This window comes from Thalassophryne amazonica, chromosome 14, assembly GCF_902500255.1.
Source record: "Thalassophryne amazonica chromosome 14, fThaAma1.1, whole genome shotgun sequence".
Classification (NCBI taxonomy): domain Eukaryota; kingdom Metazoa; phylum Chordata; class Actinopteri; order Batrachoidiformes; family Batrachoididae; genus Thalassophryne; species Thalassophryne amazonica.
The window spans coordinates 94,913,245-94,936,436 of record NC_047116.1 but is presented as its reverse complement, the minus strand read 5'-3'; the positions used below and the strand labels follow the sequence as shown (position 1 = coordinate 94,936,436).

The following is a 23,192-nucleotide window of genomic DNA, read 5'->3' as shown; positions in this document are numbered from 1 at the left end:
GATGCAAAAAATTTTATTTTCTCAGTTTCTGTCTTGACCACTGTCATAATATTTCTAGTTTATTGCACCCATAAACAGCTAGTAAGACCCATCGGCTGCTCCCTTGTTTTTCCACTAGGGGTTGGCACCATGCATCCAATGTGGATTTGCATGTTGAATTGGCACAAATTTTACACTGGATGCCCTTTCTGACACAGCTCCACATTACATGTAGAAACTGGCAGGGGTGGGGTTTGAACCAGGAACCTTCCACACTGAAACCAAGTGCAATAACCACAGCAAAATGACATATATCTTACACTCAGACTACACAAACACACACGACAAACTCTGTGTAACACAGTGGTGGGCACAGTTCCACTAATCAACGAAGCTACTTTTTTTATTAGTGGATTAGCTTTTCAGCTAACTTTGAAAAACATGAGCGGACAAATTAGCTTCCGCTAAATGTAGTTCTGCTACCTTTGAGTCCACTAACATTTTTTTTCCTGTCATAGTGAGTAAAGCTTAATGGTGAGAAACATCTGTAAAACCTAAAATGCTACATGTTAATTCCTACTGTGTGTTTTGCAATAATCAGACCACTGTGAGAAGCTCAGTCCTCCTCAGCAGAAGGGGGCAGACCAGCTGCCAGCTGCTACTGCAAAGAAAAAAAAAATCCATTTACGTTAAACATGCCGATACACAGACAGTGGGCAGGAGACATGAAGCGCAAAGCACCTTTCACTCATGGTTTCATTTCAAACCAACTGATTCTGGACAGTTTATCGAAATTAATGGAAACTCTGTCATTTTTACAAAGTGCGTGTGTGAGTGTGTCAACCCAGCACCAATTCCACGGATTCTTGTCCTCATTAAACTTTTTTCAAACCATGTTTCTTGCCATCTTTCCTCTGTCTGATGTCACTCTGTGACACAAACATGCCACAAAATTCTTCTTTTAAAAACTTGATGGCTCTTAAAGTATGCGATGTCCACATGCTACGTTTAGCTTGGAGCAGCTACACAGCAACGCCATAGCAGCCAACCAGTCCCACTTTATGACAACTGTCTCCAACAGCCACACTTTGACAGAGGGGTTCCTCAGATCAGAGGACACAAATTTGTATCCGTTATACAGATCAGTGTCCCTGGACTTATAAAAGTTGCACAATGTTGTAAAAAAAAAAAATAAATAAAAAAAAAAATAAAGAACACTTTGCGATAGGCATTTTAAAAACTCAGTGACGATCACAATTACAGAGTACAACACTAATCCCCCCCCCCATGATGAAATACGTGGCATTCCTCAGATCCGCTGAGTTTTCAGACCTGTTAAGGTGTTGTTACCAACATATAAAGTCCTTCACGGACTAGTGCCTCCTATCTGACCGAGCTAATTAAACCTTCCGTACTGGCCCGGATTCTGCTTTCTCAGGATGCAGGATTACTGTGCGTCCCTAAGGTTAAAAAGAAGTCAACAGGCCACAGAGGACCTGTTCTGTGGAACAATTTCCCTGCTGAGACAAAACAGTCTGATTCTCTGGAGTCATTCAAGTCCAGATTAAAGACCCATCAGTTTCCACTCTTGTATGATGAACATAATTGAGTTATATCAAGCCATTTTCCCTCTTCTTTTTAACTGTATTAACAGTGGAGCAGGTCCCAGTCTCATTACATTTAAATTCTGGGGTATTTAGTGAAGTACAGAGCTAGCTGCCGGTGACCACGTTAGTAACCTCTGTGCTAATCTGTTGGTTTACTGCTGGGATTTAATGCTTTATGTGTTGTTAGAGAGAAAGAGCAGAATCACTCAGCTGGAACTGTCTGAGGTGCTACAACGACTGTTGGGGTATCAAGTTCCACGCCCCCTACTGGAGCCCCGGCTGAAGGACAGGATGCATACTTACCCTTGAATTTTGCCCAAATGGACACTGATGGGGACTTTGCATATCAAGCTACAATTGCAATTTGTAATTTATTTTGATTGTAATTTGGCGCTATGTAAATAAACTGAATTAAGAATGTGCAAGTCACAGACAGATGGTGAAAAAAAAAAACCCCAAAGAACTCCAGACAACACACAAATTACAGAAACAAACTTTTTAGATTTTAAAAATAAAATTAAAAAGAAAATGTCTTTTAGCCCTTCACACAGACTGACTGTTGATGCCAAACTGGAAAACAAACACTATGCAGGAACAGCACATTATTACTCTGAATTTTCACAAAAACATACATTAAGGTCATGTCACACTCACCACAAGCGAATTTTGCCATCTTCATGCCCAGTAGCAATGCAGTCATCCTTTGGGTGACAGGCAACACATACAAACACATTCTTTGCTCCCTTCTTATGGTCGTCTTTAAGGTAAAATCTACATACCAAAAAAAAAAAAAAAAAAAAAGGAGAAGGAGAAGGAGTTACACACACGACATTCTTGTGATTCTGCATATTTCTTCTCTGACTGCAAATGTGCATACGGATGGACATGAACACCATGCAGGCAACATTGAAAGTACGTAACGAAAGCGCCCCTTTTTGTATATGTAAAAACGATAACATGTCACATGCTGTGACGTAAAACCACATAGCTCTGGAAAAAGAGCTACATTTACAGTCGTACTGAAAGCACGACAAACCTCACGTTTGTGGAATAAAGACAGCACATTACTCATACATCTATCCAAACATTAACAATCATCTCTCTGCAGGGCTCCAGACTCCAACCAAATGGCTGCATTTTGAATCAGAGAGTACTTTTTGCAACTACTTGCACACAGGGATGCTAGTAACGCATTACTCTAATCTGACCGCTTTTGTCAGTAACAAGTAACCTAAAGCATTAATCTTTCCAAATCAGTAATCAGATTAAAGTTATTTCTCCAAGTCACTGGGCGTTACTGTTATTTATGTATTTTTATACAGTATAAATCAGAGGTGCCCGAGCGGTCGATGGCAGAGATAGTGTGGCTCGATGGCAGCATTAAAACTGGTCCACTGGCAGAGCAGCTCTGAGTAAAAAAACAAAAAACAAAAAAAAAAACAAATCAGCCGTCGTCTCTCAAAACACAGTGATGGCAGCACACCTGCACTGAGCTTCAGTAAGGCATTTTTACACTTTTTTTCCCTCTTTAAAACTCCGAGTCACAGAGTGTCCTCGTTAAAAACAGCTAAAGACCCGCAACGTGTGAACAACAAATACTAACATGCTTTTTGTCCACCCAAATGCACCTAAAGTCTCTTTGTGACGACGACATAATGTAAAAACGCTGATAAAACGTTACCTGTCAATCTGGTTGTGCTTTCTGCATAAATACACATAATCCTTTCTTCCTGCTCAGATGGCAAATTAAGGGCGAATTCAGCCAGAAAGGGGGTGTGTGGGGGGTGGCTCCCCACATCAACCCTAGATTAAAGGTCCACTTTAGAAGATGGTCTCCCCCCCCCCCATAATACTACTTACAATAATAATTTCGACAACTTAAATTTTTAGAAAGAGTTTAAATGGTAGAAAGAATTTAATTGTTACATTTATAAATTGTAAGTTTTATCGTTACAGTACTGTCAACATTTAAATATGAGGTGAAGAAAGACTGTCTATTTTATTTATTACAAAACAAGTATTTATGTTCACTGAAGTTAAGAAAGAGTGAATTTATTTCATGTTTTACAAAGTTTTTTTTTTCCTCTCAGGAAATACTAAAGTTCAACTTAAAATGTCAAGACTTTGTTTCCTTTATGTTACTGTTAAAAATGTACTTCAAATAAAGTGAGTATTGGCAAAACTGTTTATTTTCATGGTTAGGTGGCGGGGGGGGGGGGGGGGGGGGGGGGTTGTCAGCAGCTGCTAAAAGTAAGTAATAAAGTAACTAGTAATCTAACTTAGTTATTTTTAAAACTGAGTAATCAGTAAAGTAACTAAGTTACTTTTTCAAGGAATAATCAGTAATTGGATTAGTTTTTCAAAGTAACTGTGGCAACACAGCTTAACATGCAACACGTAAATGTTCCAACTCCCACCCTCATCTTGAAAAACAAGGGGATGCATTTGGGGGGGGGGGGGGTAACTCAGGGATCAATTTAGATGCCATCCCGTAATGGATAGAAAAAGAAAGTGGGTTTTACGTACCTGCGGGTGATGAACCATAAGATTAATTTAAATCACACCCTTTGACAATTATAAGTGGGCACAGAAAATGAATGAATGTAATATTTGAATACATTCACCACAAATACAAGAAAATCATCTTTCAGTCAGAAATGCTGAGGGAAATGATTTATTATCACAGCCTTTATCAGAAAAACAGTTAAAGTGGGGGAGATGTGAATGACTGTGCTGCAGGTCTGTTGAAGGTTTGTTCCTGATGTAATCTGAACTATTCTTACTTTCAAAACTGCTCCTTCAGAGTTGAAACCTGAGCCAATAACTCCATGAAACATGCAGTTTTTACCCATTTATCCATCTGCAATTTTAGATGGTTAATACAAGGCGGCATGCTCCTCAATCCATCACGTGTCCATGCCGAGACGTTTAACAGTGTGGTGCGTGTGCACACAGGTGTGCTGAAGATGATTCATTTAAAATTGCACCCTTTAAACACTATACCATGGCACAGAGAACATTGCTATTTATTCTGCACTGTCCCAGTTCACTTAGCTGTAAATAGAAATAACTTGTAATCAGGCTGAAAAGTCTTATACTAGTGTTACATCTGGTTTAAGGGGCTGGAAACAAACACACTCAGGTGGCTTTGGTGTACGTTCTGTGGTCTTTGGTTGGAGTCATTACTCACCAACTAATTCCTTTCAAACTTAAATTATGATCAACTTTATGCCCTTATAAAGAAAGCAAATCTGCAGATACAACTTATTCTTTAAAAATCAGAAGATGCCAGTGTCTCTCCTCAACATCTGCACGCCTTCACTGGTATGACACTATGACCAATTCCCACTCTTCATTATGTGAATTTTTCCTCACGTCATCTTCCGTCATAGCTGTAAACTGTTCTGCCAATTCTATGAAGAGATCCTTAACCAAAATAATGATCATCATCATTGATCTCAGGCGGTCATGAATTTTAAATCAAACGATTGCTCACCTGAAAGACTTCTGCTTCTTGAAAAAGAAGACTTCAAGCTGCAAACCTTTAGCAGAAGCCAAATATTCACCCTGTGAGAATACAAGCATTTAGTTATCTTATACTGTACATGCATGATGACGGAGCCAAATGAAACAGCCCACTGACAAAGTGAGGAGTTTTAAAATATTCAGTTATGTAAGACGAGCAAACATCCACACAGAATTGTTGTAGGTGCAGTCGATGTTGCAACACCTAAAATGCCATGTTGTGCCCACAACATCCAATTTGCTCCAGTGGTTTGATTAAATCATGAGTACAAGATGAATAATTAAGGCCAGCAGAGCATACAGGCCTCGACATTAAGATTTTTTGTGCCACTTACCCAGTGGCACTCAGGATTATAATTTAGTAAATTAAAAGAGCTGATAATGAGACAGAAGTCATTATGTTGTGGTTAACTCTGATGCACCAAGATGAGTCTGCCACCTGCTGGACAGATTATGGAACATTAGAATGGTGCGTGGCACTTGCACGAACTCTGTTGAGTGTGCCATGCTCTTCTGTGCCTGGTTCACTTGCACATGAGCGCTAGCAAATGCAAGTAGAAAAATGATTCCATTTCAATTTATTTAGTTTATATAGTGCCAAATCACAACAAAGCTGCCTCCTGATGCCCATTACGTGGCAAATATGGTAGAAATATGCAATAGAATGGGAAAGTAAAACAGGAATGAAGGAATGGATAGAATGTGTGGCAGGGGACAATACTGCAAATAAGGAAATAACGTTCCAGGCCCTATATTATAAGGAAAATATCTCACACTGTGCTAACCGGAGCTTCACTACATCACCAACTGTTTCAAAATGTCCATGGCTACAATCAGTATCGGGGGTTGCAGAGGATTCAAAGCCCTGACTGATGCTGCGTTCAGGCAGGAAGAATGTTCACATACATGTGTAAAATCCACTGTTGCTGGGAAATGTTCTGTAGTTACCTGAATGCAACATCAGCTTTGAGAACTTCTACAACTCATGTCAACACATTCCATTTCCACACCCTCTGAGGAGTTCAGCTCAGAAAGTTCACCAAGGAAGTACAGTGCACCCGTCCCATAATTGCGTAATTGCACATGGACCATCAGCAATAACTAGCAGTATAAAATACAGTTTAATCTGGGGTGAGGTGGTCGTTTGCTGACCTTTTCTTTGCCCAGATACATTCATTTTTCATGCAGGTTATCACATATTTCTGATCCATCAAACAAACATATTGGTGTCAATTCCATAGTAATTTGCACTAAGACACGTCAGGGTCACCAGGTTTTTTTTTTTTTTTAAAGAGGTATACAGTGGTCCCTCGCATTAACGCGGTTCACCTTTCACAGCCTTGCAGTTTTGCGGATTTTTTTTAGTGCAATTTTGCATGCTTTTTTCTTTTTTAAACAGCGCATTGTGTTCTGCGTCCTTATCAGGCGGGCCGGTCGCGGCACTGGTCGGCATCACTGCGATTGCTCTCACTGCCTCCAATTCGCTTATTGAGTCTGCGGGCTCGGTAAATGCAGCAGCGGGCCACTCACACCACCCCCTCTCTGCTGTGCGGAGTTGCGGCCAAAATCTGGCAACAGGTCCAGAGACTACGACCACTGTTTTGATGCGGGTGTTGACTGCAGCCGCAGAGCTCCGTGGCCAGTGAGAGAGGACTTGGATTCTTTGTGGGTCCCGCATCCATACCTCCAGAGGCAGTGAGCGAAGGGAGAGCACGCACATTGTGTTCTGCGTGTGTCTGTTTATAATCTTCTCGCCCAGAAGAAAAAAAGCGAGTGTTTACACAGGAGAGAAAAGTGAGAAAATGTTAATGCCTGTTTGAGAAAAGTGTATAAAGTGTTTAGTGAGGGGTTTTACAGCCTTAAAACGTCTATAATAATTGTAAAAATAGCGCTGACTACTTCGCGGATTTTGTTTATCGTGGATTTTTAGAACGTAACTCCCGCGATAAACGAGGGACCACTGTATTGTAAAAGTAGATGTGAGTGACAGTGAGCAGGTGATGCCTCTAGAGGTGCGCTTACCTCTCGACCAAAGGCGATGGCTTCTGGTTTGGAGCTGACGTCACAAAGAACAGATGAAAACTCCTGACCCTGAACCAGCTGATCTCCACTGGGTGGCGAATGTGCAGCAACCAGCTGGAACTTCTCTGCACATGCACACAAAAGGCCCGTTAAACGTAATAATAATAATACATTAACTTTAGATATCAAGAGCTTCCAATCAGACATTTCACAAGGAGCTCATTTTGTGGTTTTTAGCTCATTCCACAGCATTACACTGTACAGCTGTTTTGCATTCTAATTCAATCCTGACACGATAAAACTTGTTTTTGAGAAGTTTAACTCAAAAACATCCAAAAGATAAATCAATAAAAATAGAGTCAGGGTTGAAAAATTGGCCTTTAAAATAAAACCCTGTTTCACAAAAGCTAAAATAATCTGAGCATTGTTACTAGTCTATCGTAACGATGATGTCACGAACCCGGACGTCGGCCATCTCGGTGATACGCTGCTATCCCTTCTGTTTACCAGCATCTATTTTTAGCGTTCAAAAAATTTAAAATTATCTTACTGATCCAAGACCATTTCATTTTAAATCTTTCCATTGAACATTAAAATCTGGATGAGAAACATCACAAATAAAACATTTTTCAACCGTTTTAAAGCTGCAGAGCTCCATGAGGCTGTTAACTAACCATCATTAAAGCCAAAGACCTGAAGGTTGGTAAAAGCCAAACTCCCACATTTGAGATTTAACAGTAAATGTTATTAAAACTTTGGTATGAAAAGTACTTAATGTGCATTTTATCTGCATGTGTGGCAAAGCAGCAGGAAACATTAAATGGGAGAACAACAATGACAATCTGTGCTGTAGATGTGCTGAAGTGTTACTTTCCATTTTTCCTCCACAATCCTTCACATTTTCTCTGACTCAGCCACAAACAAACCAGTTATAGGCATCCAAGCTTCTGTAGTTTTTCCTCAAGGGCGAGGTGAAAAAACAAAACAATAATTCACAATATCCATGTATGTAGCACCAGTGAATGCTCACTCTCTGACCACATTTCGCACGATCTTCAACACCAATTAATTTCACTGTCATCTCATAGCGCGATTGTGCTTCACTTCTGAGTACATCTCACAAAGTTCTGCAACATTTTTGCCATCACAGAGAGTAAAATGTGCACTTCCACCATCTACTGTTTACTCACCAATGCCGCCAAGATGGCCAAAACAGATGGCCACGCCCATAAGTGTGAAACCAGTGAAAACACTCTACAGGTTCAGATCTAATTACCTTTAAGACGCTTTTGTAGAAAAGGGGTTCTGATCCACTCATTGTACCCGAGGAAAGCTTTGTATGTGTGTGTGTGTGTGTGTATAGTTGTCAAAGAATAGTTTACGTACGGAGCATTAGTCGCACCTAACAAAAACTGCTCCTTGAAGGGGGGAGCACACATATACAAGCACCCTTTTCTGTATTATTCTCACTTCAATTTGCAATTCTTGTGCATTATTGTATTGTATTGTATTTTATTGACCTAATATATATCTGTGGTACAAATTTGGTGAGAATCTGTGAAGTAGTTTTGATGTAATCCTTCAAAGCCTATATAAAGGGAAATCTTAATCCAGAATCCAAATCCCCTCCAAAATTTAATGGAATCATCCATGGGCTAATATCTATCTGTGGTGAAAACTTTGTCAAAATCCATGCAGTAGTTTTGATGTAATCTTGCTAAAAGTCAGACAGACAGACAAATAAATAAATGTTGATGATTTAGGCTAATTATGTCGTCGGTGGATGTAATAATGAACATGTGATTTTCTGTATACGAGGTGCACTGAAACCCCAAAACTAGTATACGGTTTTGAAAGCACAGAATGTGTGTAACTGACACCAAGATGGACACAGGTATCAGGACTCAAGTAGTCACTTGAGGTAAACATGTATCAACATACCAGTACACGTGTTGCTTTGTACAGCGGTAACCAGAAAGAGAACACCATCGTGGTAAGCGGATGCATACATGGCGTGAAGCGGGTATCCAATGACCAGAGTCTGGAACACATGACACAGGCATTACAAACTGCTGTCAGACATGAAAGAAACCAGCCATAACTGCAAAGACCAGACAGAAACAATCAACAGAAACGGTGCACCTTGATAAGAATGCCATCCATGAAGTCCCACAGCTTTACAGTGCCATCTGCTGAGCAAGAGTAGGCCTGCAATAAAACAGGAATTAAACATTTAATCATGAAGTCCCATATTAAATGTGAGCTACATATAGACAATAAGTTGTGTATAGGGCTGCAAGATCACTTTGGAAAATACTATGATTTCACTCTGGTAATTTTTTTTCCCTTGGCCAAGAGTACAGTGTATCCAGAAAGTACTTGCAGCACTTCACTTTTTCCACGTTTTGTTATGTTACAGCCTTATGCTAAAATTGAGTAAATTCATTTTTTTTTTTTTTTTACCTTCACACCACCCCATAATGACAACATAATTTTTTTTTTTTTTTTTTGTAAATCTGTTGTCAGTTGACTCCTGGCAAGACAGAAAAAGAATAATCATAACCTAAGGCAATAACCATGCTGTGAAATCATGATAAAAATAACAGTTATTCCACAGAAGACTGTTTGTGTGAAGAATACCAGAATCAAAGCACCGCACATGGGCCAAAATGATTATTGACATCCAAATAAATGGACATTTTTTTGTGTGGGTGTGGGCATTATTAGCAAAATATTTCTGGCTTGGTGGAGGTTGTCATTGACCTGGCGCCCTGCCAGATCCATAATACTCTCGGGGACACATTTGAACAAAACATTTTCTTGATTTACAGCTGCCGCCCAAGCCATTCAACGTCTCCTGCTTTAGCTCTGCAAATCTGGCTTCCCTCATTTTTGCACCAAGCAGGAAAATGGTGAAAACTTAGTTTTGAACCATGCTGGTGAAGCACTCCTGCACTTAGTGACACATCAAAACCACCATTATGAATAATGTCTAGAATAATAATGAAAGAGAGCAAGTACGAGCACCTAACTGCTAGTGCGGATGAGGTACAGGCTACAGCAAAACAAAACAGATCCCTTCATCTCCCAGAAGGCACTGAGGCATTTAGACACAATCCTAAACCCTACAGGGTTGTTTCCTGAAAAACAAAAGCCAGCACCTGCAGCAATAAATCGTTGCTGCAATCCCAGCGAGGAGGATTATTGTCTCTTGATTGATTTTCAGACAGGATTACCTACATCCAGTTGTCGATACAGCGACACCTATGTGTGGGTTTGTTTAATGGTACAATGTTGTTGCACTCCAACAAACACAAGGTCCTTGACAGATCCGTAGCCTGGTTTGATCCAATTTCAATTCATTTAATTTAATTTGTATAACTACAAATCCCAAAAAAGCTGCTTCAAGGTGCTTCACATGAGTGAGGTCTAACCTTACTAACTCCACTGAGAAAGCACACAGGGTTCAGCTTTAAGAAACACCCCAAACGATCGGGGTCTGAGGACCTACTGCAGCCTTCAACCGCATTCACAACTGTTGGGTTACAGGCCGTCACCTCCTCCTGAGGACTTCTCGTTTCACCAGAGCCCTGTTAGCCGTCTCATGTTTAGAGTTCCTGCTGGGTCTTAACGGTTGCCGTAGCGGGCATGGGGAACACAAAGTCCCCACCGTATTTCACATCAACAGACAATCTACTTGATCTGTCATCCAGATGTCACGACAAGGACGAAGAGCTGGACTTCAACACCCACAGCAATCAATAGATTAAACAACTAACCAACAACTATTTTAACAGATATTTTTCACAACTTTATTGACCCAGCAACTAATCGATTAATCAATCATGACGGCAATCAATACCTGCAGCCCCACAGGTAAGCCTATGAGCAAACCAGTGGTCTTACCTGTAGGTGGTTGGATGGTTTGATCAGGATGCCAGTCACCAGGTCTGTGTGTCCCCACAGCTCGTGGACACATTCTTCCGTGGAAGTGCTGAACACCTTCACGCGCTCACCGGCTGCGCACAGCAAAAACCTGTCACAAATTATGCACTTTTGAGCAATTGAGTGATTGATTTTTATTTGGACTGTAAAATATAGAATAAGAAAACAAATTACATGTAATACAATACTGCAGATCGCAAAAAAAAAAAAAAAAAAAAATTCATACTTATTTCCATTGTGATCCTCCTAAACTGGGTGGCACACGAACAACTGATTAATTTATCAATAAATTAGACTAAAGTTAGTGATTAAAAAAACATGCAGAGTTTGCAAACATAAACATATGCACATAACAGCATCCCCTTTCGAGACGTAAACACCAGCCTGTGTTCTATTGTTAATCAAGAAAGAGCCACAGAAAATCCTAAATTCTATGCAAAAAACATTTTTTAAAAATGCAGAAAATGCCCTTTCTCTCACACTCACTCTCTCACTCTCACTCTCACTCACACTCACACACACACACACACACACTTAGCTAACCTGCTAATGCTAGCACTCCAGGTTTGGCTCTGAGGCTAAATAACCTGAAGAACTGCAAAAAAAAAAAAAAAAAAAACCGTCCTCAACACTTCAGAACATTATCGGACAGAAAACGCAAATGCCCACCTTAAATCATGACTGACAACAGGCTGCCTGAAGTTTATTTTACTGCCACCTCTGTGAACCACGCGGACATCACCGACTTCCACCATGTTTATGCTAAATTCAACTCTGACCTCTTCGAGCTCTGCTGCGGAGTGTTTATTGACACCATTACCGCCCCCTATTGGACGTTGACGGAATACAGTAAATTATATATTTTGGTTTTGCTCCCATTTTGTATGAGATGAACTCAAAGATCTAAAACTTTTTCCACATACACAATATCACCATTTCCCTCAAATATTGTTCACAAACCAGTCTAAATCTGTGATAGTGAGCACTTCTCCTTTGCTGAGATAATCCATCCCACCTCACAGGTGTGCCATATCAAGATGCTGATCAGACACCATGATTAGTGCACAGGTGTGCCTTAGACTGCCCACAATAAAAGGCCACTCTGAAAGGCGCAGTTTTGTTTTATTGGGGGGGGATACCAGTCAGTATCTGGTGTGACCACCATTTGCCTCATGTAGTGCAACACATCTCCTTCGCATCATCCGTGAAGAGAACACCTCTCCAGTGTGCCAAACGCCAGCGAATGTGAGCATTTGCCCACTCAAGTCGGTTACGACGATGAACTGGAGTCAGGTCGAGACCCCGATGAGGACGACGTGCATGCAGATGAGCTTCCCTGAGACGGTTTCTGACAGTTTGTGCAGATATTCTTTGGTTATGCAAACCGATTGTTTCAGCAGCTGTCCGAGTGGCTGGTCTCAGACGATCTTGGAGGTGAACATGCTGGATGTGGAGGTCCTGGGCTGGTGTGGTTACACGTGGTCTGCGGTTGTGAGGCTGGTTGGATGTACTGCCAAATTCTCTGAAACGACTTTGGAGACGGCTTATGGTAGAGACATGAACATTCAATACACGAGCAACAGCTCTGGTTGACATTCCTGCTGTCAGCATGCCAATTGCACGCTCCCTCAAATCTTGCGACATCTGTGGCATTGTGCTGTGTGATAAAACTGCACGTTTCAGAGTGGCCTTTTATTGTGGGCAGTCTAAGGCACACCTGTGCACTAATCATGGTGTCTAATCAGCATCTTGATATGGCACACCTGTGAGGTGGGATGGATTATCTCAGCAAAGGAGAAGTGCTCACTATCACAGATTTAGACTGGTTTGTGAACAATATTTGAGGGAAACGGTGATATTGTGTATGTGGAAAAAGTTTTAGATCTTTCAGTTCATCTCATACAAAATGGGAGCAAAACCAAAAGTGTTGAGTTTATATTTTTGTTGAGTGTATATATACACACATACAACAACCTGGCAAAAATGTCACCGGCCTCGGAGGATGTTCATTCAGTTGTTTAATTTTGTAGGAAAAAAGCAGATCACAGACATGAGACAAAACTAAAGTCATTTCAAATGGCAACTTTCTTGCTTTAAGAAACACTATAAGAAATCAAGAAAAAAAATTGTGGCAGTCAGTAACGGTTACTTTTTTAGACCAAGCAGAGGGAAAAAATATGGAATCACTCAATTCTGAGGAATAAATTATGGAATCATGAAAAACAAAAGAACGCTCCAACACATCACTAGTATTTTGTTGCACCACCTCTGGCTTTTATAACAGCTTGCAGTCTCTGAGGCATGGACTTAATGAGTGACAAACAGTACTCTTCATCAATCTGGCTCCAACTTTCTCTGATTGCTGTTGCCAGATCAGCTTTGCAGGTTGGAGCCTTGTCATGGACCATTTTCTTCAACTTCCACCAAAGATTTTCAATTGGATTAAGATCCGGACTATTTGCAGGCCATGACATTGACCCTGTGTGTCTTTTTGCAAGGAATGTTTTCACAGTTTTTGCTCTATGGCAAGATGCATTATCATCTTGAAAAATGATTTCATCATCCCCAAACATCCTTTCAATTGATGGGATAAGAAAAGTGTCCAAAATATCAACGTAAACCTGTGCATTTATTGATGATGTAATGACAGCCATCTCCCCAGTGCCTTTACCTGACATGCAGCCCCATATCATCAATGACTGTGGAAATTTACATGTTCTCTTCAGGCAGCCATCTTTATAAATCTCATTGGAACGACACCAAGCAAAAGTTCCAGCATCATCACCTTGCCCAATGCAGATTCGAGATTCCTCACTGAATATGACTTTCATCCAGTCATCCACAGTCCACGATTGCTTTTCCTTAGCCCATTGTAACCTTGTTTTTTTCTGTTTAGGTGTTAATGATGGCTTTCGTTTAGCTTTTCTGTATGTAAATCATTCGTTCCTCATTTGTTTTGTTGTGCATTTTCGATTTTTGAGACATATTGCTTTAAGTTTTCTGTCTTGACGCTTTGATGTCTTCCTTGGTCTACCAGTATGTTTGCCTTTAACAACCTTCCCATGTTGTTTCTATTTGGTCCAGAGTTTAGACACAGCTGACTGTGAACAACCAACATCTTTTGCAACATTGCATGATGATTTACCCTCTTTTAAGAGTTTGATAATCCTCTCCTTTGTTTCAACTGACATCTCTCGTGTTGGAGCCATGATTCATGTCAGTCCACTTGGTGCAACAGCTGTCCAAGGTGTGATCACTCCTTTTTAGATGCAGACTAACGAGCAGATCTGATTTGATGCAGGTGTTAGTTTTGGGGATGAAAATTTACAGGGTGATTCCATAATTTATTCCTAAGAAATGAGTGATTCCATATTTTTTTCCCTCTGCTTTGTCTAAAAAAGTAACCGTTACTGACTGCCACAATTTTTTTTTCTTGATTTCTTATAGTGTTTCTTAAAGCCAGAAAGTTGCCATTTGAAATGACTTTAGTTTTGTGTCATGTCTGTGATCTGCTTTTTTTCTACAAAATTAAACAACTGAATGAACATCCTCTGAGGCTGTAAGCGCGTATTAAACACTGTAATCTGTAGATTTATTACAGACTCCAGGTGTTTACAGTACAGTGAATCAATGAGTCAGTGAATCAATGAGTCAGTGAATTGGTTGGTCTGAAAAATTTTCATCAGTCACTGCAATGGCAAATTATAGACATATTTCAAATTTAACATTTATCTTGAAAATCATCTCTCTCTGTGTGTGTGTCAATAACTAAATACTTTAAAAGTAGACAAGACTTTTCTGTTCTGCAATCTTGGGAAAATCCAATCCTATTTTTTTATTTTTAAAAGATAAAGATAAACTTTATTGATCCCACAGTGTGGAAAGTTCACCGTTACAGCAGCTCCCAAAGACAGGGGTAAAAAAAAAAGCAGCTAAAAAATAATATATACAAAAGGTGACATTTCAACATGAAACTGTAACATCCTATTGCACAAGTTACAGCAGCAGTGTCAGTGGAGTGGGTATGTACGGTTACACCGCAGCATCATACAGTCTGATTGATGGCGGAATGAAGGACTTGCGGAACCGCTTCTTTTACACTTAGGGTGTTACAGTCTGTTGCTGAAGGCACTCACAGTCTGATGCAGAGGGTGGGAGGTTATTCATAATGGTGATCAGTTTGGCAACAGCCCTCCTCTTCCCCCAACACCTAGATAGATTCCAAGGGACACCCACAGACTGAGCTGGCTCTCTTCACATTCTTCATAGCTGCCCTTACTTCATCCTTTGTTATGTGGGCCGCTGAAGAGGAGGTACTGCTGGCCCACCACCACCAGAGGGCGCCCTGCTTGGAGTGCGGGCTCCAAGCACAAGAGGGCGCCAGACCCAGAAGAAGTGACAGCTGTCACTCATCCTCAGCACCAGCTGTCACTCGTTCATCATCATCATCATCACCATAAAGGCCGGACTGCAACTCCACCTCCTCGCCGAGAAATGTACTACCGAAGAGGTAATTTTCTCTGCTGACTCATATCGTTGAGTGATAATCTGAACTTCTTTTGCAGCCGTTATCCTGTGGTGTTCGTCCTTATCTGTGGGATTGGCGTTTGGTGTGACAGCGACGGCTTCGCCTCACACCCCAAACCAGATAAGTGGATTAAACAGGAGCTGCACGAGTGTGTGATTGGAGGTGGAGGTGCTCCCTCCTAACTGTGTGCAGACTGTGGATTACTGAGTGTGCGGACTCACACTCATTCATCTTGTCTTTGCTTTCTGCCAGCAGTACCAGGGTCGACAGCCGAAGACAGAGGCCACCTGGGGACTCGGCGGCTCCGGTGTTCTTCAGACCGTTGGTGGTGGAAGCCGTGTGGGACGCGGCTTCTCTCTCGTCGGAGGTCTTCTATCTTCGAGCCTGCCCACACGTCACCTGGTGCTAATTGACTTTACAAATTTTGTGTATTTAGTTGTGTGTTGTCACAACATTAAATTGTTACTTTTTGGCTTATTCATTGTCCGTTCATTTGCGCCCCCTGTTGTGGGTCCGTGCTACGACACCTTCCCAACAAGATTTCTCGGCCATTCGTCATGGATTCCGAGGGGCATCAACCTGAGCTTGAACGGCCATTGGAAGAGCCAGGAGCGCAGGCGTCAGCGGGAGGCGTGTTGAGTGAGCTGCAGCAGATCTTAGCCACCTTCACGGCTCAGCTAGATTTAGTGACCGAGCAGAATGTTCTCCTTAACCGGAGGGTGGAGGCTCTCACCGCCAGGGTGGAAGCGCGCGATCAGGGCGCTGCTGCAGCCACTCCTCTTGCTGGTTCTGGGCCCGTAACAGACGTTCCGCTGGTCATTCAACGACCCCCCCCCACCGTCCCCTGAAGCATACATAAGCCCTCCGGAACCGTACGGGGGCTGTGTTGAGACGTGCGCAGACTTCCTTATGCAGTGTTCGCTCGTCTTTTCACAGCGTCCTGTCATATACGAGTCAGACGCCAGCCGGGTGGTTTATGTTATTAATCTGCTTCAAGGAGAGGCACGCGCCTGGGCTACGGCACTTTGGGAGCAGAATTCACGGCTCCTAACGTCTTATGCTGGGTTTGTACGGGAGTTCAAACAAGTGTTTGACCATCCCAACAGAGGCGAGACCGCTTCGAGCGTGCTGCTGTCAATGAGACAGGGGCGTCGCAGCGCAGCCGAGTATGCAGTCGACTTCCGCATCGCGGCAGCGAGGTCCGGCTGGAATAACGTTGCGCTCTGCGCTGCCTTCGTAAATGGACTGTCTCCGGTCCTGAAGGAGCACCTGCTGGCTAAGGAGGAACCGTGGGATTTTGACGGGCTTGTCGATTTGGTTATACGCTTAGACAACCGTTTAAATGAGCATCGTCGGGAGCAGGCCGGGGGGCGTGATTGGGCACGAGCCGTCCCTCCCCCTTCCGGTTCCGAAAAGGTGACGTCGTCCCCACGTTTCACTGCCAGAGAGCTCCGTGTGGCTACAGCTCCCCCTGCTGAGGAGGCTATGGACACGAGCAGGGCCAAAGTTAAGACAAACATCAGACAAAGGAGGCTGGCCCGCGGGGAGTGTTTTGTCTGCGGCTCTTGTGAGCACATGCAGAAGGACTGCCCCAAACGGTCAAACTACAACGCCCGTCCTTAGAAACTGGGCTAAGGGTGGGCCATAACACGCACGCGGGGAAACCCCGCAAATCTGCACAAATCCCAGTAACGATCCTTTGTGGGCATTTAACCCTTCACGCCCCAGCACTGGTAGACACGGGGTCGGAAGTTAATCTGCTGGATAGCAGATGGGCAAAGGAAGTAGGGCTCCCCCTGGTGGCTCTGCCGGCACCATTGCAGGTGCGAGCACTAGATGGCACCCTGCTTCCATTAATCACACATCAGACACAGCCTGTGACCTTGGTTGTGTCTGGAAATCACAGGGAGGAGATCGTGTTCCATGTAACACCTTCTACCTCCCGAGTGATTTTGGGATTTCCATGGATGGTGAAGCACAATCCCTGGATAGATTGGCCGTCCGGGGTCGTGACGCAGTGGAGCGAAACCTGCCACCGGGAGTGTTTAGGATCCTCGGTTCCTCCCGGCACGACGGCTAATGAGGAGGTTAAAGTCCCCCCCAATCTATCGGCGGTGCCAAAGGAGTACCACGATCTTGCTGACGTTTTCAGCAAAGATCTGGCGCTCACTCTTCCCCCGCACCGACCGTACGATTGTGCCATCGATTTGGTCACGGGCGCTGAGTACCCGTCCAGTAGGTTGTACAACCTCTCATGTCCGGAACGCGAATCAATGGAGACCTACATCCGGGACTCTTTAGCTGCCGGGCTGATCCGGAACTCCACCTCCCCGATGGGTGCTGGTTTCTTTTTTGTGGGCAAAAAGGACGGCGGACTCCGTCCATGCATTGATTACAGAGGGCTGAACGAGATCACGGTTTGCAACCGATACCCGTTACCTCTGTTGGATTCAGTGTTCATGCCCCTGCATGGAGCCCAAATTTTCACAAAATTGGATCTTAGAAACGCGTACCACCTGGTTCAGATCCGGAAGGGAGACGAATGGAAGACGGCATTTAACACCCCGTTAGGTCACTTTGAGTACCTGGTCATGCCGTTCGGCCTCACTAACGCCCCCGCGATGTTCCAAGCTTTGGTAAATGACGTCTTGCGGGACTTCCTGCATCGGTTCGTCTTCGTATATCTGGACGATATACTCATCTTTTCCCTGGACCCTGAGACCCATGTCCAGCATGTACGTCAGGTCCTACAGCGGTTGTTGGAGAACCGGCTGTTTGTGAAGGGCGAGAAGTGCGAGTTCCACCGCACTTCTTTGTCCTTCTTGGGGTTCATCATCTCCTCCAACTCCGTCGCCCCTGATCCGGCCAAGGTTGCGGCGGTGAGAGATTGGCCCCAACCAACAAGCCGCAGGAAATTGCAGCAGTTCCTCGGCTTTGCAAATTTCTACAGGAGGTTCATTAAAGGCTACAGTCAGGTAGTTAGCCCCCTGACTGCCCTGACCTCCACCAAGGTCCCCTTCACCTGGTCGGATCGGTGCGAAGCCGCATTCCAGGAGTTGAAACGCCGGTTCTCGACTGCACCAGTTCTGGTGCAGCCTGATCCTGATCACCAGTACATAGTGGAAGTGGATGCCTCTGACTCAGGGATAGGAGCCGTGCTGTCCCAGAACGTGGAGGCTGATAAGGTTCTCCATCCTTGTGCCTATTTTTCCCGCAGGTTGACCCCAGCTGAACGGAACTATGACGTCGGCAATCGGGAGCTCCTTGCGGTGAAGGAGGCTCTTGAAGAGTGGAGACACCTGCTGGAGGGGGCGTCGTTGCCTTTCACGGTTTTCACGGACCATCGGAACCTGGAGTACATCCGGACCGCCAAGCGGCTGAACCCCAGGCAAGCCCGCTGGTCTCTGTTCTTCGGGCGCTTTGACTTCCGGATCACGTACCGCCCCGGGACCAAAAAACAAAAATCGGATGCATTGTCCCGGGTGCACGAAGAAGAAGCCAAGGCAGGGCTGTCGAACCCCACCGAGACCATCATCCCCGAGTCCACTGTCGTGGCCTCCCTCACCTGGGACGTGGAGAAGACCGTCCGGGAGGCCCTGGCAAGGAGCCCGGACCCGGGGACCGGCCCCAAGAACAGAATGTACATCCCACCAGAGGCAAGAGCTGCCGTATTGGACTTCTGTCACGGGTCCAAGCTCTCCTGTCATCCCGGAGTGCGTAGGATCGTGGCAGTGGTCCAGCAGTGCTTCTGGTGGGCGTCCCTGGAAACCGACGTTCGGGACTACATCCAGGCCTGTACCATCTGCGCCAGGGGCAAGGCAGACCATCGGAGGACCTCGGGACTCCTCCAACCCCTGCCGGTGCCTCACTGCCCCTGGTCTCACATCGGCCTGGACTTCATCACGGGCCTCCCGCCGTCCCAGGGCAACACCATTATTCTCACGATAGTGGACCGGGTCTCCAAGGCGGCCCACTTCGTGGCCCTCCCGAAGCTCCCGACGGCCCAGGAGACGGCAGACCTCCTGGTCCACCACGTCATGCGGCTGCATGGGATACCATCGGACATTGTATCAGATCGTGGTCCCCAGTTCTCTTCGCAGGTTTGGAAGAGTTTCTGTAAGGAGCTGGGGGCCACCGTGAGTCTCTCGTCTGGGTACCACCCCCAGACAAACGGCCAGGCAGCGCGGGCTAACCAGGAGTTGGAACAGGCCCTTCGCTGCGTCACCTCCACGCACCCGGCGGCCTGGAGTCACCATCTGGCCTGGATCGAGTATGCCCATAACAACCAAGTCTCGTCTGCTACCGGCCTCTCCCCTTTTGAGGCATGTTTGGGGTACCAGCCCCCATTGTTCCCGCTGGTGGAGGGAGAGGTCGGTGTGCCCTCGGTCCAGGCCCAGCTCAGGAGGTGCCGCCGGGTGTGGCGGACCGCCCGCTCTGCCCTGTTAAAGGCCCGGAGGAGGGCCAAGACCCATGCGGACCGCCGGCGTTCCCCAGCCCCCCACATACCAGGAGGTGCCCACCCAGAAACCAAATGTTCATTGAACGTTTGCAAACGTGGCATGAACACTGCATGAACATCATATGAACAAAGAACGAGGACAGGTAATGTTTGCATGCGAACATTCAATGAACATTATACAAACGTTCACAAGTGTTCACAAACACCAAATGAACAGTTGCAGCAGAACATTAAATGAACATTTGTAGAGTGTTCGCATGCGAACATTACCTGTCCTCATTCTTTGTTCATATGATGTTCGTGCAATGTTTTTGCTCAATTACCTACAATTTTTGTGATTGTTCCTATTGAGAACTAAAAAAAAAAATAAGTAAAACAAACTTTATAAATGTTTTAAAATTCAATAGGTTTTATTTCAATAGTGACTTGCAATGTGGAATTATATTGTGGAACATATAAAATAAGTAATGGACAAACTTTTGAAATCACTTAATTGATAAAGGAATTCATCTTTACAGAATTAAACATCATTGCTCAAAAAGCACAGAAAATGAAAAATTTTCAACGTTACAAACATTTCTTAAGCGGTAAACCAAACGCTACTCCAAAAAAATGTTCAGATATAAGAATAACTCTTCTAGAATTAATAATGAAACCTTAAAAAAAAAAATAATAATAATTCATCTATTTATCTACATACAACCAATAATACACATTTTAGGAGCAAAAATAAATTCAACTTAAACATAAATCACCACTTGAAACAAAAACAACAACAATCTTTTAGACATCTACATACAATTAATAAAAGTCATACTTAAGAGCAAAACTGTGGACAGTTTTAACACAAACATTACTATCAATAAATTCCCTGAGAAAATTCCTATGGAAGTTTTTAATCGCAGATTTGAAGACTCAGTATGACATTAGTCAGATTAGTCAGTTAGCGAAATTGAACAGTTTAACACAAACATATTACAATCAATACATTTCCTGAGGAAATTCACGATGAAAAAAATATACAAAAATAATACAAAATTATTAATTTAAATTAATGTTTAATCCCCAAATAAAAAGGTTATCTGGAGGTAAAATTAAATTTTATCAAAAATATTCCATGTACAATGCAAATTAAGTAATGCTACTAATCTGACCATAAGCTTTGATATTATAGAATATAAACCCCGATATCTTATAAAATACCCTCAGCCGTATGTGCAGTCTTCTTAATAATTATTTAATTGGAATCTATATGTATACAGGTGGGGCCAAAAGTTTACATACCCTGGCAGAAGTTTAGGTTTTTTTTTGGCCATTTTTCAGAGAATATGAACAATAACACAAAACTTTTTTTCGCTCATGGTTCATGGTTGGGTGAAGCCATTTACCGGCAAACAACAGTGTTTACTCTTTTCAAATCATAATGACAACACAAACTACTCAAATTAACCTGATCAAAAGATTACATACCCCTCCTCTTAATACCATGTACTGCCTGTCTTTTGTGGTGGTTGTGGATGAGGCTCTCTGAGGGTAAAGCTGCCACTGAATGGTTTGGACTTTATTTACATCAATTATGAAGAATACAAACAATATGGCACTCTATGGTAAATCTGCATGAACAGTTCTGAAAACCTGAGTGAGTGTGCAAGAAGAAGAGTGAGGAAAGCCATCAAGACACCCAGACAACCCAGAAGTTATAGGCTTACGTAGCTGTGATTGGAGAAATTATGCACAGTTCAAGCTTTGCATTTTGTATCACCAGTTATCCATCTTCATGATGAAGTTGTATAGAGGAGGATTTTCTTAAAAAAGAAGACCTGAACCTTTAGCTACAAATTGCCAGAAGATGCACCTGAGATGCCTGGATTTGATCTGTTTTGGTGAAAGAAAATCCTTCTGTGCTCTACTCCACTATGAAGCTAAGATTAGTGATGCAAAATGCAAAGCTTGCACTGTGCACAATTTCTCCAGTCACAGCCACGTAAGCCTATTAACTTCTAAGTTGTCTGGGTGTCTTGGTGGCTCCTTGTAAAGCACTGCAGAGGTGTTATCAGGTTGTGAAAACAGTGTTTTCAGTTTTCAAAGTGTTTTTCAGTAGCTTTTACATAATATATGATAGACATGTTAGATTTACACAGAAATGAAGCTGTTTTGAAGTAGATTCTGCCATGTTGGATTCGCAGCCAGAGACCAGACGTCACGGTGCCTCTCTACTGTGACTGCCCCCCCCCCCAAAAAAACAGATTTGCAAGATTGTTAGTTTTTCAAACCTGTAATCTGGGTCAGGAAAAAGTTCAGGATGGTCCCGTCTATACTTCTTTGATTCTGCTCGGACAGGACATCTTCGGATTATGGCACAATTGTAGAAATAATGGTAGTACTGTACATTGATGTGATTTTTATTGCAGTTGCCATGACAACTCTAAATTTGTGGCACTTCCCTGGCAATTGACAGTTCCTGACTTGTCCTGGCTGCCAAAGATAAACAGGAGCCGTAGCGTTCAAGCCGCCCCTGACAATGACTGTTACTGTATACTTCCCTTGTTCCATTCCAGGGGTGTATGCAGTTAAGGTATTGATTAGGGCATTCCTCTGGTGCCTGGTTCCCTCGTCCTCACCATCAAGTCTGTCATTAGTACTCTTGAGCTGCAAGTTGAAAATTTCCTTTGTTAGTCACAAGCAATTATATACATTTTTCTGTTCAGATATTGTATAATTTGAGCTACATGGTCATAACTGGTATTCAACTCCGCACCTTATTGGACAGGCCCTATATTTTTAACAAGCTGTTTATATTGCTTCCAGAATTTTCTCAATTTAGTTATCAATTAGGTATACCACACAGGTGAAAGCAGATCAGACAAAAATGATTAATCCTCTGTACCCACTATTATTTGTGTAAAGGACTTTTCACACCACATGCTTTGGAAGCATCAGAGGCGCCACAAATCGGTCTAAAAAGTATTTTCAATGAAACACGTTGCTTTTTAGAGGCGTCTGAAGCGTCACGTCAAAAGCCGAGCTAAACCATCGCTTCTGCCGGGAGTGTGCACATTCCTGCTTGTCAACAGGCTGACGTGGTAAAAGTTCAACCCAATCCAACTTTTGCCGCTCTGAACTGTGA

General features: G+C 43.3%; 1 protein-coding gene across 1 annotated transcript in view; it reads right to left on the bottom strand.

Moving 5' to 3' along the window:
* wdr75 (WD repeat domain 75) overlaps positions 1-11,855 on the bottom strand; it is a 49,985-nt gene extending 38,130 nt beyond the window's left edge. Inside the window, exons 1-7 of the mRNA XM_034186853.1 lie at positions 11,748-11,855; positions 11,040-11,169; positions 9,276-9,341; positions 9,075-9,174; positions 7,134-7,258; positions 5,083-5,153; positions 2,241-2,357 (exon numbers count right to left, since the gene is read on the bottom strand). Of these exons, the coding sequence (XP_034042744.1) occupies positions 2,241-2,357; positions 5,083-5,153; positions 7,134-7,258; positions 9,075-9,174; positions 9,276-9,341; positions 11,040-11,169; positions 11,748-11,833 (695 nt within the window). The 5' untranslated portion in view covers positions 11,834-11,855. The remainder of the gene's footprint in view (positions 1-2,240; positions 2,358-5,082; positions 5,154-7,133; positions 7,259-9,074; positions 9,175-9,275; positions 9,342-11,039; positions 11,170-11,747) is intronic.
* Between the last annotated feature and the right edge of the window lie 11,337 nt (positions 11,856-23,192).